This window comes from Littorina saxatilis, linkage group LG8, assembly GCF_037325665.1.
Source record: "Littorina saxatilis isolate snail1 linkage group LG8, US_GU_Lsax_2.0, whole genome shotgun sequence".
Taxonomy (NCBI): Eukaryota; Metazoa; Mollusca; class Gastropoda; order Littorinimorpha; family Littorinidae; genus Littorina; species Littorina saxatilis.
Window position 1 is genome coordinate 3,006,688 of NC_090252.1, and position 13,280 is coordinate 3,019,967.

Consider the following 13,280-nt stretch of genomic DNA (forward strand, 5'->3'; position numbering starts at 1 on the left):
TGGTATATATATATAATATAAGTATCAACATTACATTTGAAATTGATCAGCTCTCCTTAAACCATCTAATCAGGCATCAAAATAAAAATTAAAAATAAAAAAGAGAACCTTTCATCCTTTCTTTTTGCCTCTCAACTTTATTAACAATGGATGTGTGCATGCATCCCCCCCCCCCAACCCCCCCATCCCAACCCCCCCATCCCCAACCCCCTCATCCCCAACCCCCCCATCCCCATCCCCCCATCCCCAACCCCCTCATCCCCCCATCCCCAACCCCCCCCATCCTTCCCCCCCACCTCCCCATCCTTCCCCCACCTCCCCATCACCCCCCCCCCCACCTCCCTCCCCCCTACACACACACAAACGTCCACGCATGCTCAGACCCATGCATGTACACACGTGGAGAAGGGATGAGAGAGAAAAGTTGTCACTTGGCACAACTCAATCCATGTAGTCATGGTGGAGAAGGGAAGAGAGAGAAAAGTTGTCACTTGGCATGTAACTCAATCCATGTAGTCATGGTGGAGAAGGGAAGAGAGAGAAAAGCTGTCACTTGGCATGTAACTCAATCCATGTAGTCATGGTGGAGAAGGGAAGAGAGAGAAAAGTTGTCACTTGGCATGTAACTCAATCCATGTAGTCATGGTGGAGAAGGGAAGAGAGAGAAAAGTTGTCACTTGGCACAACTCAATCCATGTAGTCATGGTGGAGAAGGGATGAGAGAGAAAAGTTGTCACTTGGCATGTAACTCAATCCATGTAGTCATGGTGGAGAAGGGAAGAGAGAGAAAAGCTGTCACTTGGCATGTAACTCAATCCATGTAGTCATGGTGGAGAAGGGATGAGAGAGAAAAGTTGTCACTTGGCACAACTCAATCCATGTAGTCATGGTGGAGAAGGGATGAGAGAGAAAAGTTGTCACTTGGCACAACTCAATCCATGTAGTCATGGTGGAGAAGGGATGAGAGAGAAAAGTTGTCACTTGGCACAACTCAATCCATGTAGTCATGGTGGAGAAGGGAAGAGAGAGAAAAGTTGTCACTTGGCACAACTCAATCCATGTAGTCATGGTGGAGAAGGGATGAGAGAGAAAAGTTGTCACTTGGCATGTAACTCAATCCATGTAGTCATGGTGGAGAAGGGAAGAGAGAGAAAAGTTGTCACTTGGCATGTAACTCAATCCATGTAGTCATGGTGGAGAAGGGAAGAGAGAGAAAAGTTGTCACTTGGCATGTAACTCAATCCATGTAGTCATGGTGGAGAAGGGAAGAGAGAGAAAAGCTGTCACTTGGCATGTAACTCAATCCATGTAGTCATGGCAACAGGACATGTATCTCTACACATGCAATTTGTTTCTGAACATGTTCTCTTCAGCTGCCATGGAACAACTTACAAGTTGTGTCATCAGACACACTGTGGTGTCATCAGATACACTGTGGTGTCATCAGACACTGTGGTGTCATCAGACACACTGTGGTGTCATCAGACACACTGTGGTGTCATCAGACACACTGTGGTGTCATCAGACACACTGTGGTGTCATCAAACACACTGTGGTGTCATCAGACACACTGTGGTGTCATCAGACACACTGTGGTGTCATCAGACACACTGTGGTGTCATCAGACACACTGTGGTGTCATCAGACACACTGTGGTGTCATCAGACACACTGTGGCGTCATCAGCCACACTGTGGTGTCATCAGACACACTGTGGTGTCATCAGACACACTGTGGTTCAAATCTCAATTCATCCCGTCATGATCGCTCACACCACTGACAACACCACACACCCAAAAACCCTTGCTAATATTAAATTCATAAAAACATTCACATCAAAACCATTACAATGTTCTCAAAGTTTCTGCAGGAAAATAAAGCTACCCTCTTTTCCGTCATGCATAGAGAGAATATTCAGCACACATATATGCATGCACGCACGCACGCACGCACGCACACACACACACACACAATAAGGTCTGGAGAATGTTCAGCACACACACATTATAAGGTGTGGAGAGTTGTAGCTTCTTGCACTGACACCACATCACTCACTCCTAGTCCTAGGCATACACGGCTTCACCTCATAACGTGCCAAGCAAACCTACCGAGTTCACATGGTGAAAAAAGGTAACAATGTGTGAGCCGTAAAACACAGCACAGGCAGCATTGTCACTTTGTTCTGTCTCTGTCTCTGTCTCTGTCCCGCACTGTGAAAACTAAACAATAACTGTTATCAGCCAATGAAGACACCAAGTTCTCAAGTCAGTGGTGATATAAACTGTTATCACCCTATCAAGACACAAACTGATATTAGCCCATGAAGACACAAAGTACTGAAGTCATCGGAGGTGATATAAACTGGCAATACAAAGCATGGAAGTTGACGAGTCAAGACGTACTTAGAGAGAACACATGGCACTCTGGTTGTCATGACGACATACTGATAGCACAACTGTCTTTAGTTACAACCGCAAAGCACAGATGTCTTCAGTGATGATGTTGTGATGACACCCCGCACGCGTGCCATCAGCAGTAGTCACATACTGATCACACAACACACAGATGACATTAGAAATAACGTGCCATCAGCAGTAGTCACATACTGATCACACAACACACAGATGACATTAGAAATAACGTGCCGAGTGACGACACATCACTCATAGAACACTTGGCATCCCTGACGACGCACTGACGCACACCCACAGCTAGCACCGCCACCACAACACACACTCCCACAGCTACCACTGCCACCGCAACACACTGGTAACACACACACACACTAGGAGGCCAGCACTGTGTGTTCAAGGCCAGGCCTTGTGTCAGTGTTCGTGCATGGAGAAGTTGAGCGGCGGCATGGCGAAGGACGAGGGATGAGCGGCACCGTGGAACGGAGGTCCAACCCCCCCCGCCATGCCCTGGCTCATGGGGCGCGTGTCGAAGCCGTGGTGGTTGTGACCCAGGATCGAGTTCAGGGTCATGGCGTTGGACAGCATGTGGGGCTGTCCGTGGTGGGAGCGGTTGTGGTAGAGGGCGTTCTGGTGGGGGTGCTGCAGGTTGGGGTCCATGCCGGGCTGGGGGGGCAGGATGGGGTTGCCGTGGTGAGGGAACTTGATGGGGGAGATGTTGAGGCCCGAGTCCCCCCCACCCCCGTTGACGTCGGGGAAGATGTTGCCCAGGCTGAAGTTACTCATGTGCGGCGTCACAGCGACGGAGTGAGGGGTCATGGGGCCGCCACCATGGTTACCCGTCATGGCCTGCATACCAAAGCCGTGCTGGAAGTTGAAGCCGATGCCATTCTGCGGGCGGGACGGGGGCAGCATGGAGTAGGGGGGGCCCAGGTCGGGCGTGTTCTTGCTGGAAGAGTTGGACAGGGGGCGTGACGAGGACGTGAAGAAGTTGGCGGGGAGGTAGGGGGGACCACCCTCGCCCTGCATGTTCCTCCCAGGGGGCGGTGACATGTTCTGCAGCGAGAAGAGCGACGAGAAGCTCTGGTTGGAGTCGAAGATGTTGTGTGACAGGTTGGCGTCGATGTCCGTGGAGAACACCGCTTTCTTCTTGCTCTGCGAGGACGCTGCTTTCCGCTTGGCTGACCGCGCTTGCTGGTTGGGGGCGGGGGCGGGGGCGTGACTGCTGCCGGACGTCTGGTGGGCGGGGGGAGGGGGCTGGGCGGCGGCTGATCGCTGGGACGGGGTGGAGGAGTGGGAGGAGTTCTGTGCGGGGGGCAGGGACCTTGACTGGCTGTGAGGCGCCACTCCCCCCATCGTGTTTCCCCCTGACCCAGCCGGGGCGGCGCCCTGTTTCTGCTTGCTGCCCCCCGACTGCTGTGAGCTGGCTTTGCGCGAGGTGGAGGTGGGCCCGGTGGACACGTGCTCTAGAGGCCGCGTCTGGTTCAAGTCTTTCTGGTAGGGCATGGCCCCGTAGCCCGGCACACTGTTGGACGGCTGAGATGCAGCGAAGGTGTGCTCGTAGCCCCGGTTCATCAGGTGGCCCGATTCAGACGTGGGGAGTGGTGGATGGTGCAGGGGTGGGGTGTTGAGACTCACTGACGACGGGAAGTTGGAGGAGGGGAAGTAACTGGCGGACTTGGAGGAGTGACCTCCCATCTGCGGCGATCGGTTGATGGGGGGCACGTGGTCCAGCGGTTGAGTGGCCTGCTGCTGTGTGGGGTTGTTGCTTTGCTGGGGGGCGGCGATGTCGTTCCCTCGTTTCTGACAACTGCCACTGCCACCCCCACTACCACCACCGCTAGCGCTGGAGTGATGCTGACCAAAGCCGGCCATCGGACTCTTCTCCACACTCCGCCCCATGCGCGACTGGTCGCCGGGCATGCTGGGGTTTTCCCGCGACGCCACCGAGCAGCTGTTCATGTCCATCAGGCCGAAGTTGAACGCGTTCTGCGAGGAAGTCGGCATGGGGGGAAGCGGCCCGCTGTGTTGCCGTGACGACGGGTGGGTGTGGCCGTCCATCCTGAGCTCCGGCAGGTTGAGCATGCTGAGTGATGGCCCCTGGTGCCCCGACAGCTGATTGGCTGATTGGGAGGCATAGAAGGGGAAGGTGGGGGCGGGGTGGTTGTGGGGGGTGGAGGTGGAGGGGGAGGGCTGGGTGGTGGTGGCGGAGGTCAGAGAGAAGGAGAAGGGGGCGCTGGAGGGGATGCCCCCCATGTCCCCCCCACCGTGCACCGCGCCCGCCGACGTCAGGTTGAGGCTGATGCTGGTGTAGTTGAAACTGTCGTTGTTGACGTCTCCCAGGCCCGGCATGCGACCCAGCCCGCTGGACGAGTGTTGCTGAGACCCCCGGGGGTCCATGGCGGTCTGCTGGCTGGGCTGAACGAAGTTGTCGGCAGAGAAGATCCCAGGTCGCGACCTCCCCCCAGTGGCATCCTCCCCCAGCATCTTGCCCTGTGACCCCTGTGACCCCTGCTTGACATGCGACAGTTTGGGCGTGGAGTTGGCGAAGAGGTTTGCGTTGGGACAGGGCATGTCCGCCCCGCCCAGCAGACTGGACATGTCCGTCAGTCGGGCCGAGGGCGACGGGGTCAGGTGACTGCCGCTCGGGGTGAAGCCGTCGTGAGAGCCGCGCGAGTGAGTGGAGGAGGGGGAGATGCAGGGGGCGGTGGGGGAGGGGTGGAGAGGCGAGGGGGAGGGGTGGAGAGGCGAGGGCGAGGGGTGGAGGGGCGAGGGCGAGGGGTGGAGAGGAGAGGTGGCTGGGTACACAGAGCCCTGGAGAGAGTGTGACGTGGCGGAGCGGGGTCTGACGGCAGCCTGGGCCGGGCTGGTGGGGGGTCGCATGGTGGGCAGGGGCTGGGGCAGGGTCTGTTGGGGCGTGGCCAGGATGGGGGGTGTGTGATTGGACAGCTGGGCTGCGGGCGGATTCTGCCTTGGGGACGCCTGCTGGTGGACTTTGTTGGGTACTGCTTGTTGCTGAGAATGTTGCTGTTGCTGCTGCTGTTGCTGCTGCTGTTGCTGTTGTTTCTGTTGCTGCTGCTGTTGCTGTTGTTTCTGTTGCTGCTGCTGTTGCTGTTGCTTCTGTTGCTGTTGTTTCTGCTGTGGAGGTGTGGACTGTTTGTGCTGCAGCAAGGGAGACACAGTGGTGGGGGTGTTATTACTGTTGTTACGGCTGAGTGGCTGTGGCTGGTGATGTAAGGCGGTGGGGGTGTTATTACTGTCGTTACGGCTGAGTGGCTGTGGCTGGTGATGTAAGGCGGTGGGGGTGTTATTACTGTCGTTACGGCTGAGTGGCTGTGGCTGGTGATGTAAGGCGGGCGGGGGAGGGTGGGGCGACTGCATTACGGACGTCTCAACACTGCTAGCTGGCGTGGCAATGTCCGCGATATCGGGCAGAGTGTCAATCACTGGCATGCTCTTCGACACGTCAGGTGAAACCACCGAGGATATGTGACCCATCTTCGACACGTCGGATGACACCACCGAAGCTATGTGACCCATTTTTGACATGTCAGGTGAAACCACCGAGGATATTTGACCCATCTTTGACACGTCAGGGGACACCACAGACGCGATGTGACCGAGAGTGTCCTCAGGGGACCGACCTGAAGTCTGGTTGTGCGCTTTTTGTTCACAGGACGCTGCTTTGTGCGCGGCAATGGCGATGGGCGGCGACACCAAGGGGGCGGGGCTATTGAGGGACTCGAGCGTGTCGAAGCCGGGCATGGGGAGGATGATGGAGGCAGAGTCGGTGGTGCTGATGCTGTCGTTGCTCTTGCTGCTGGTCATGGTCGTCACCAGCGAGTCCAGCACGCCGTTCACACCGCTACCGGTCACCACGGCAACACTCTGCGACTTCTTCTCTTTCTTGCTCTTTGACTTGGGCTTGGGGGTGTTGAGAGTCTCGGAGGTTTTAGCCTGCGGGGTCAAGAGAGAGTCGAGCGTGTTGGCTGAGGTTGCCATGGTGGCCATGGCGGTGATGTTCAAGGGGGGGGACAGGATGGCGGAGGGCTGAGTGTTGGCGCTGGCTGCGGCTTTGTTCTTGGTGTTCTTGCGGCTCTTGGCTTTGGGCGTGTCCACCTTTGCGGCGGCTGTGGGCGGACTGTCGTCCTGGAAGTCGTAGATGGACATGCGGGCGGACGGCGTCAGATCGTCTGACGGAGGCTGCGGCACGAGGGGAAAGCTGATGGGGGTCTGAGGACTCATGAGGAACATGGCCGAGTTCTCCTTGCTGGTAGACTTGATGGCGGTCTGAGGACTCATGAGGAACAGGCTGGAAGAGTTCTCCTTGCTCGTGGTTTTGCGTGACTTCTTGGCCACAGGTTCCCCACCGTCCACCGAAGAGTCTCGGCTCTTCTTGCTCTTTTTCTCCGGCTTTACCGGTTTGTCCGGAACCTTCTCCACGGGCTTGACCGGCTCGTCAACGCCGGTGATCTGACCCAGCTGCTCCACCTGGTCCAGGACGTCGGACAGCTCGTTGGGCGTGAACTCGATGGTGTCGGGAAAGAAGGAGTCCGGCGCGTTCTGCAGAGTAGACTCGTCCAGAAGCTCTGACGGCGCTTTCATTTGTTGAGGCTCGGCCATGAGCAGGGGTGTGTGCTGCTGCCGCTGCTGTTGCTGTAGCAGGAGGAGTTGTTCCCCTTGCTGTTGGCGCAGTGTCTCCTCCTCCTCCTTGCGTCGCTGCTGCTGGTCCAGAAGAAGCTGTTGCTGTTTCTTGTCGATCTCCTCGCGCCGCCTGAGGGCCGCCTCGTTCAGTCTCGCCTCCTCCTCCCCCTCCTTCTTCTTCTTCTTGCTCGAAGCTTTCTTTGTCGAGGTCAAGGTTGCTGGGGTCGCTTCCACCGTCTCTACCGTCTTGTCTGCGGCCACCGCCGGGTTTTCTTTGTCCTTGTCTTTCTTCTTCTTGGACTTCTTTGGCTTCTTGGCGGTGGTTGCCGTGGCGACGGTGGTGGGGGCTTCAGCCACAGGCTCTGAGACGATCATCGAGGGCGCTGGAACGAGGTCGGAGGTGACGGAGGTGGCTGGGGGAGAGCTCATGCTGATGGGAGACATGAGGGTGGGCATGGACGGTGCCACCTGCACGAACAATGAACGCAGGTGAGTATAAAGTATAAAGTGGAGGTCAGTTTGTGCAATGACAGTGTGATCAAGTGTTCATTTTGCCATAGGTATAGTGACCGTGTGATGATCAAGTGTTCATTTTGCCATAGGTAGAGTGACCGTGTGATGATCAAGGGGTTAGGGTTAGTGGAACCCCCTTTAAGACCTCGTACAATCGGAGAAAATCATCTCACACTCATCTCACACTCAAATCATACACACTCTCACTGGCAAATGTCAACCACTTGGGACTGAGAACTTCTTCTTCTTCTGCGTTCGTGGGCTTAAACTCCCACATACACTCATGTTTTTTGCACGAGTGGAATTGTACGTGTATGACCGTTTTTTACCCCGCCATTTAGGCAGCCATACGCCGTTTTTCGGAGGAAGCATGCTGGGTATTTTCGTGTTTCTATAACCCACCAAACTCTGACATGGATTACAGGATTTTTTCGTGCGCACTTGGTCTTGTGCTTGCGTGTACACACGGGGGTGTTCGGACACTGAGGAGAGTCTGCACACAAAGTTGACTCTGAGAAATAAATCTCTCGCCGAACGTGGGGACGAACTCACGCTGACAGCGGCCAACTGGATACAAATCCAGCACGCTACCAACTGAGCTACATCCCCGCCCTAAGGGGGGGCTGAGAACCATTTGACTCTCTGTTTCTCCCTCACACACACACACACATGCGAGTACAAACATGTAACTGGCGAGCAAATATTTTCATCTACTCGCCAAATGCGAATCAAATTGTTGGTTGGGCTGGTAAAGTTTGCTCCCTGTCTCGTAAACGTTCAGAATCACACCATTTGTTGGACCTTCAGGGCTGACACACCCACTCACCCACACACCAACGTACACACCCACACACAAACACAGACACACACACACACCCACACTGACCACAGACAGGGCAGAAGCAGAGGATGTTGGCATGAGGATTATCTGACTCTCACACACACACACACACACACACACACACACACACACACACACACACACGCACACACACACACACACACAAACACACACAAACGCACACACACACACACGCACACACACAAACACACACACACACAAACACAAACACAGACACACACACACACGCACACACACACACACACACAAACACAAACACAGACACACACACACACACACACACACACACACACACACAAACTGACCACAGAGAGGGCAGAAGCGGAGGATGTGGGTGTGAGGATTATCTGACTCTCCAGGTGGCGCATCAGCTGGTCGTGCTGTTCCTGCTGCTGCTGCTGCAACTTGTGCTGCTCCTCCCGGTCCTGACGCTGCATCACCCCCTCCCCCCCGTCCCCCCCATCCAGCGACACGTGCTGCGCCTGAAGCAGAGAGTTGTGTAAAGACTCCGACGTCTGCATCTGTTGCCGCTGGAGCAGGAGGCTGGATTGGTGCCGGTCAGTCTGTTGCCGCTGGAGCAGGAGGCTGGATTGGTGCCGGTCAGTCTGTTGCCGCTGGAGCAGGAGGCTGGATTGGTGCCGGTCAGTCTGCTGCTCATGTTGCTCCAGCTCCGACAGCTGTTTGTGCTGCACGGCTTTCTGAGCTTTCTTGGAGCGGTCGTTGGGGGTGACGGGGGTGGTTCTGGGGGTGGTGACGCCCTTCCTGGGGGAGGACGAAGACCCGCGATCGTCCTCCCCGTCGTGTGCGCTGGTGTCGATGAGCAGCGGGTTGTCGTCGTTAGTCGGGCTGTACACCAGCGGCGGGGAGATGTCCTCCGTGAAGATGGACTGCGCCGCCTTGGCCAGGATGTCCTGACCTTCTGACTGGAGATCGTCACCACTCGGCTGTCTCTCACCCCCCGACCCCGCGCTCCGCTCGCCCCACGGAGCCTCCGTGCTGATCATGAGGGGGGTGGACACGGAGGTCACCACGGAGGTCGCCGCCATCATGCTGGCCAGGGAACTCTTAGCGGCGGCCTGGTTCTTGGCCGAGGATTTTGACTTGGGTTTGGGGAAGATGGCGCGCTGCCCTGCCCCCTTCTTGGACTTCTTGGGGTTGGAAGACACTGGGGCGGGGGTGCTGGTGGCGATGGTGGGGGGATCAGCGGCCGATGAGGCGGAAGACGTGGCAGTGATTGACAGGGGCTGGGCGGGGCTTGGTTGGGCCTGGTTCAAAACCTGGAAAGTATTTGGGTCGACCAGGACGTTGAGCGTCTGCCCGTTGTGCTGCATCATCAGCAGCAAGGGATGTCCAGCACCGCTGTTCCCCCCGCTGTTCCCGCCGCTCGGTGCCGACACCACCGCACAGTTTGTCTGTGATGCCAGCGACACAGCCGACGATTTGTTGGTTTGAACCACCAGCCCCCCGCTGCTGGTCGGCATGGAGAGCTGAATGTCTGCGGCCGTCGTCTTGACAGAGTGGGACTTGCGACTGGCGGCCGATGGGGTCTGACTGCGACTGTTGCTACGATGGGCCGGCGGCGTCGTCACATTCACCTGAAACCATGGTGACACCTGGATAAATTCTGCTGCAGTGTAAGACTTAGAGCTCTAGAGCTCATTAACTCCCTATTTACAACATACAGGGGAACTCCCTTTTTAAGACAAGACAATCTGAGACATTCAGGTCTTAGCGGCCATCAATCAGGGGGGGGGGGGGGGGGGGGGGGGGGTGAAGGGGGGTCCTATGCAGACAGCAACAGCTGTGGACAAAGATTGAATGTGTAACACCTGATGGTCAAAATGTCTGTTTTATAAATGATCATGTTAATACAATGTAAGTACAACCTAGTCAATTCATCCCAGGCAAAAAAAAAGCTACAACATCCTTAACACGCACACACACACACACGCACGCACGCACGCACGCATGCACGCACACACACACACACACACACACACACACACAAACCCCCACCAACACGACCAACACCCAACACTCATCAGTCTGCACCAAGCCCTCACCTTGGAGGTGGTAAGGGTTGACCTTGGCGTGGCGGCCTTGACGGAGGTGACGGTGATGGGTGCGGAGGGCAAGGTCACCACGCTAGGGGTGGTCATGGTGTTGTTCTGGGACACGTTGATGGAGGGTGTCGGCATCATCAGGCCGAGGTTCTGCTGCTGGAGAAGCTGTTGGAGCTGCACAGACAGGTGTCAGGGTCACAATCATTGTCAGTGTTCACAATAACATTAAACAAGTATCATCATCAGGCTGCACAGACAGGTGTCAGTGTCACAATAACAAGTAACATCATCAGGCTGCACAGACAGGTGTCAGGGTCACAATAACAAGTAACATCATCAGGCTGTACAGACAGGTGTCAGTGTCACAATAACAAGTAACATCATCAGGCTGCACAGACAGGTGTCAGGGTCACAATAACAAGTAACATCATCAGGCTGCACAGACAGGTGTCAGGGTCACAATAACAAGTAACATCATCAGGCTGTACAGACAGGTGTCAGGGTCACAATAACAAGTAACATCATCAGGCTGCACAGACAGGTGTCAGGGTCACAATAACATCATCATGCTGCACAGACAGGTGTCAGTGTCACAATAACAAGTAACATCATCAGGTCGCACAGACAGGTGTCAGGGTCACAATAACAAGTAACATCATCATGCTGCACAGACAGGTGTCAGTGTCACAATAACAAGTAACATCATCAGGCTGCACAGACAGGTGTCAGTGTCACAATAACAAGTAACATCATCAGGCTGCACAGACAGGTGTCAGGGTCACAATAACAAGTAACATCATCAGGCTGCACAGACAGGTGTCAGGGTCACAATAACAAGTAACATCATCAGGTCGCACAGACAGGTGTCAGGGTCACAATAACAAGTAACATCATCATGCTGCACAGACAGGTGTCAGTGTCACAATAACAAGTAACATCATCATGCTGCACAGACAGGTGTCAGGGTCACAATAACAAGTAACATCATCAGGCTGCACAGACAGGTGTCAGGGTCACAATAACAAGTAACATCATCAGGCTGCACAGACAGGTGTCAGTGTCACAATAACAAGTAACATCATCATGCTGCACAGACAGGTGTCAGGGTCACAATAACAAGTAACATCATCAGGCTGCACAGACAGGTGTCAGTGTCACAATAACAAGTAACATCATCAGGCTGCACAGACAGGTGTCAGGGTCACAATAACAAGTAACATCATCAGGTCGCACAGACAGGTGTCAGGGTCACAATAACAAGTAACATCATCATGCTGCACAGACAGGTGTCAGTGTCACAATAACAAGTAACATCATCATGCTGCACAGACAGGTGTCAGTGTCACAATAACAAGTAACATCATCAGGTCGCACAGACAGGTGTCAGTGTCACAATAACAAGTAACATCATCATGCTGCACAGACAGGTGTCAGGGTCACAATAACAAGTAACATCATCAGGCTGCACAGACAGGTGTCAGGGTCACAATAACAAGTAACATCATCAGGCTGCACAGACAGGTGTCAGGGTCACAATAACAAGTAACATCATCAGGCTGCACAGACAGGTGTCAGTGTCACAATAACAAGTAACATCATCAGGCTGCACAGACAGGTGTCAGGGTCACAATAACAAGTAACATCATCAGGCTGTACAGACAGGTGTCAGTGTCACAATAACAAGTAACATCATCAGGCTGTACAGACAGGTGTCAGTGTCACAATAACAAGTAACATCATCAGGCTGCACAGACAGATGTCAGGGTCACAATAACAAGTAACATCATCAGGCTGTACAGACAGGTGTCAGTGTCACAATAACAAGTAACATCATCAGGCTGTACAGACAGGTGTCAGTGTCACAATAACAAGTAACATCATCAGGCTGTACAGACAGGTGTCAGGGTCACAATAACAAGTAACATCATCAGGCTGTACAGACAGGTGTCAGGGTCACAATAACAAGTAACATCATCAGGCTGTACAGACAGGTGTCAGTGTCACAATAACAAGTAACATCATCAGGCTGCACAGACAGGTGTCAGTGTCACAATAACAAGTAACATCATCAGGCTGCACAGACAGGTGTCAGGGTCAAAACAACAAGTAACATCATCAGGCTGCACAGACAGGTGTCAGTGTCACAATAACAAGTAACATCATCAGGCTGTACAGACAGGTGTCAGTGTCACAATAACAAGTAACATCATCAGGCTGCACAGACAGGTGTCAGTGTCACAATAACAAGTAACATCATCAGGCTGCACAGACAGGTGTCAGGGTCACAATAACAAGTAACATCATCAGGCTGTACAGACAGGTGTCAGTGTCACAATAACAAGTAACATCATCATGCTGCACAGACAGGTGTCAGGGTCACAATAACATCATCAGGCGTACAGACAGGTGTCAGGGTCACAATAACAAGTAACATCATCAGGCTGCACAGACAGGTGTCAGTGTCACAATAACAAGTAACATCATCAGGCTGCACAGACAGGTGTCAGGGTCACAATAACAAGTAACATCATCAGGCTGTACAGACAGGTGTCAGGGTCACAACAACAAGTGACATCATCAGGCTGCACTGGTGCAATCTTTGATGTCAAAGTGAACAGCTCAGATCATGGGTCAATAAAGTGTTACACAGATGGTCAAAATTAAAGTACAAGATATTGCACTGGAAGTGGAACTACACTGTTGCTTAGTGTACGTATGAAGCTACAAGGTGAAAATAGAAAAAGAAAAACACGATTCTTGACTTTGATGGGCTTTTTCTGCTCGTAAG

The 13,280-nt window shown here is 53.9% G+C and overlaps 1 protein-coding gene across 1 annotated transcript in view; it reads right to left on the bottom strand.

The window, feature by feature from the left end:
- Positions 1-948: 948 nt before the first annotated feature.
- LOC138974461 (mucin-5AC-like) overlaps positions 949-13,280 on the bottom strand; it is a 40,482-nt gene continuing 28,150 nt past the window's right edge. The window contains exons 10-12 of the mRNA XM_070347179.1: positions 10,493-10,666; positions 8,735-10,024; positions 949-7,522 (exon numbers count right to left, since the gene is read on the bottom strand). Of these exons, the coding sequence (XP_070203280.1) occupies positions 2,825-7,522; positions 8,735-10,024; positions 10,493-10,666 (6,162 nt within the window). The 3' untranslated portion in view covers positions 949-2,824. The remainder of the gene's footprint in view (positions 7,523-8,734; positions 10,025-10,492; positions 10,667-13,280) is intronic.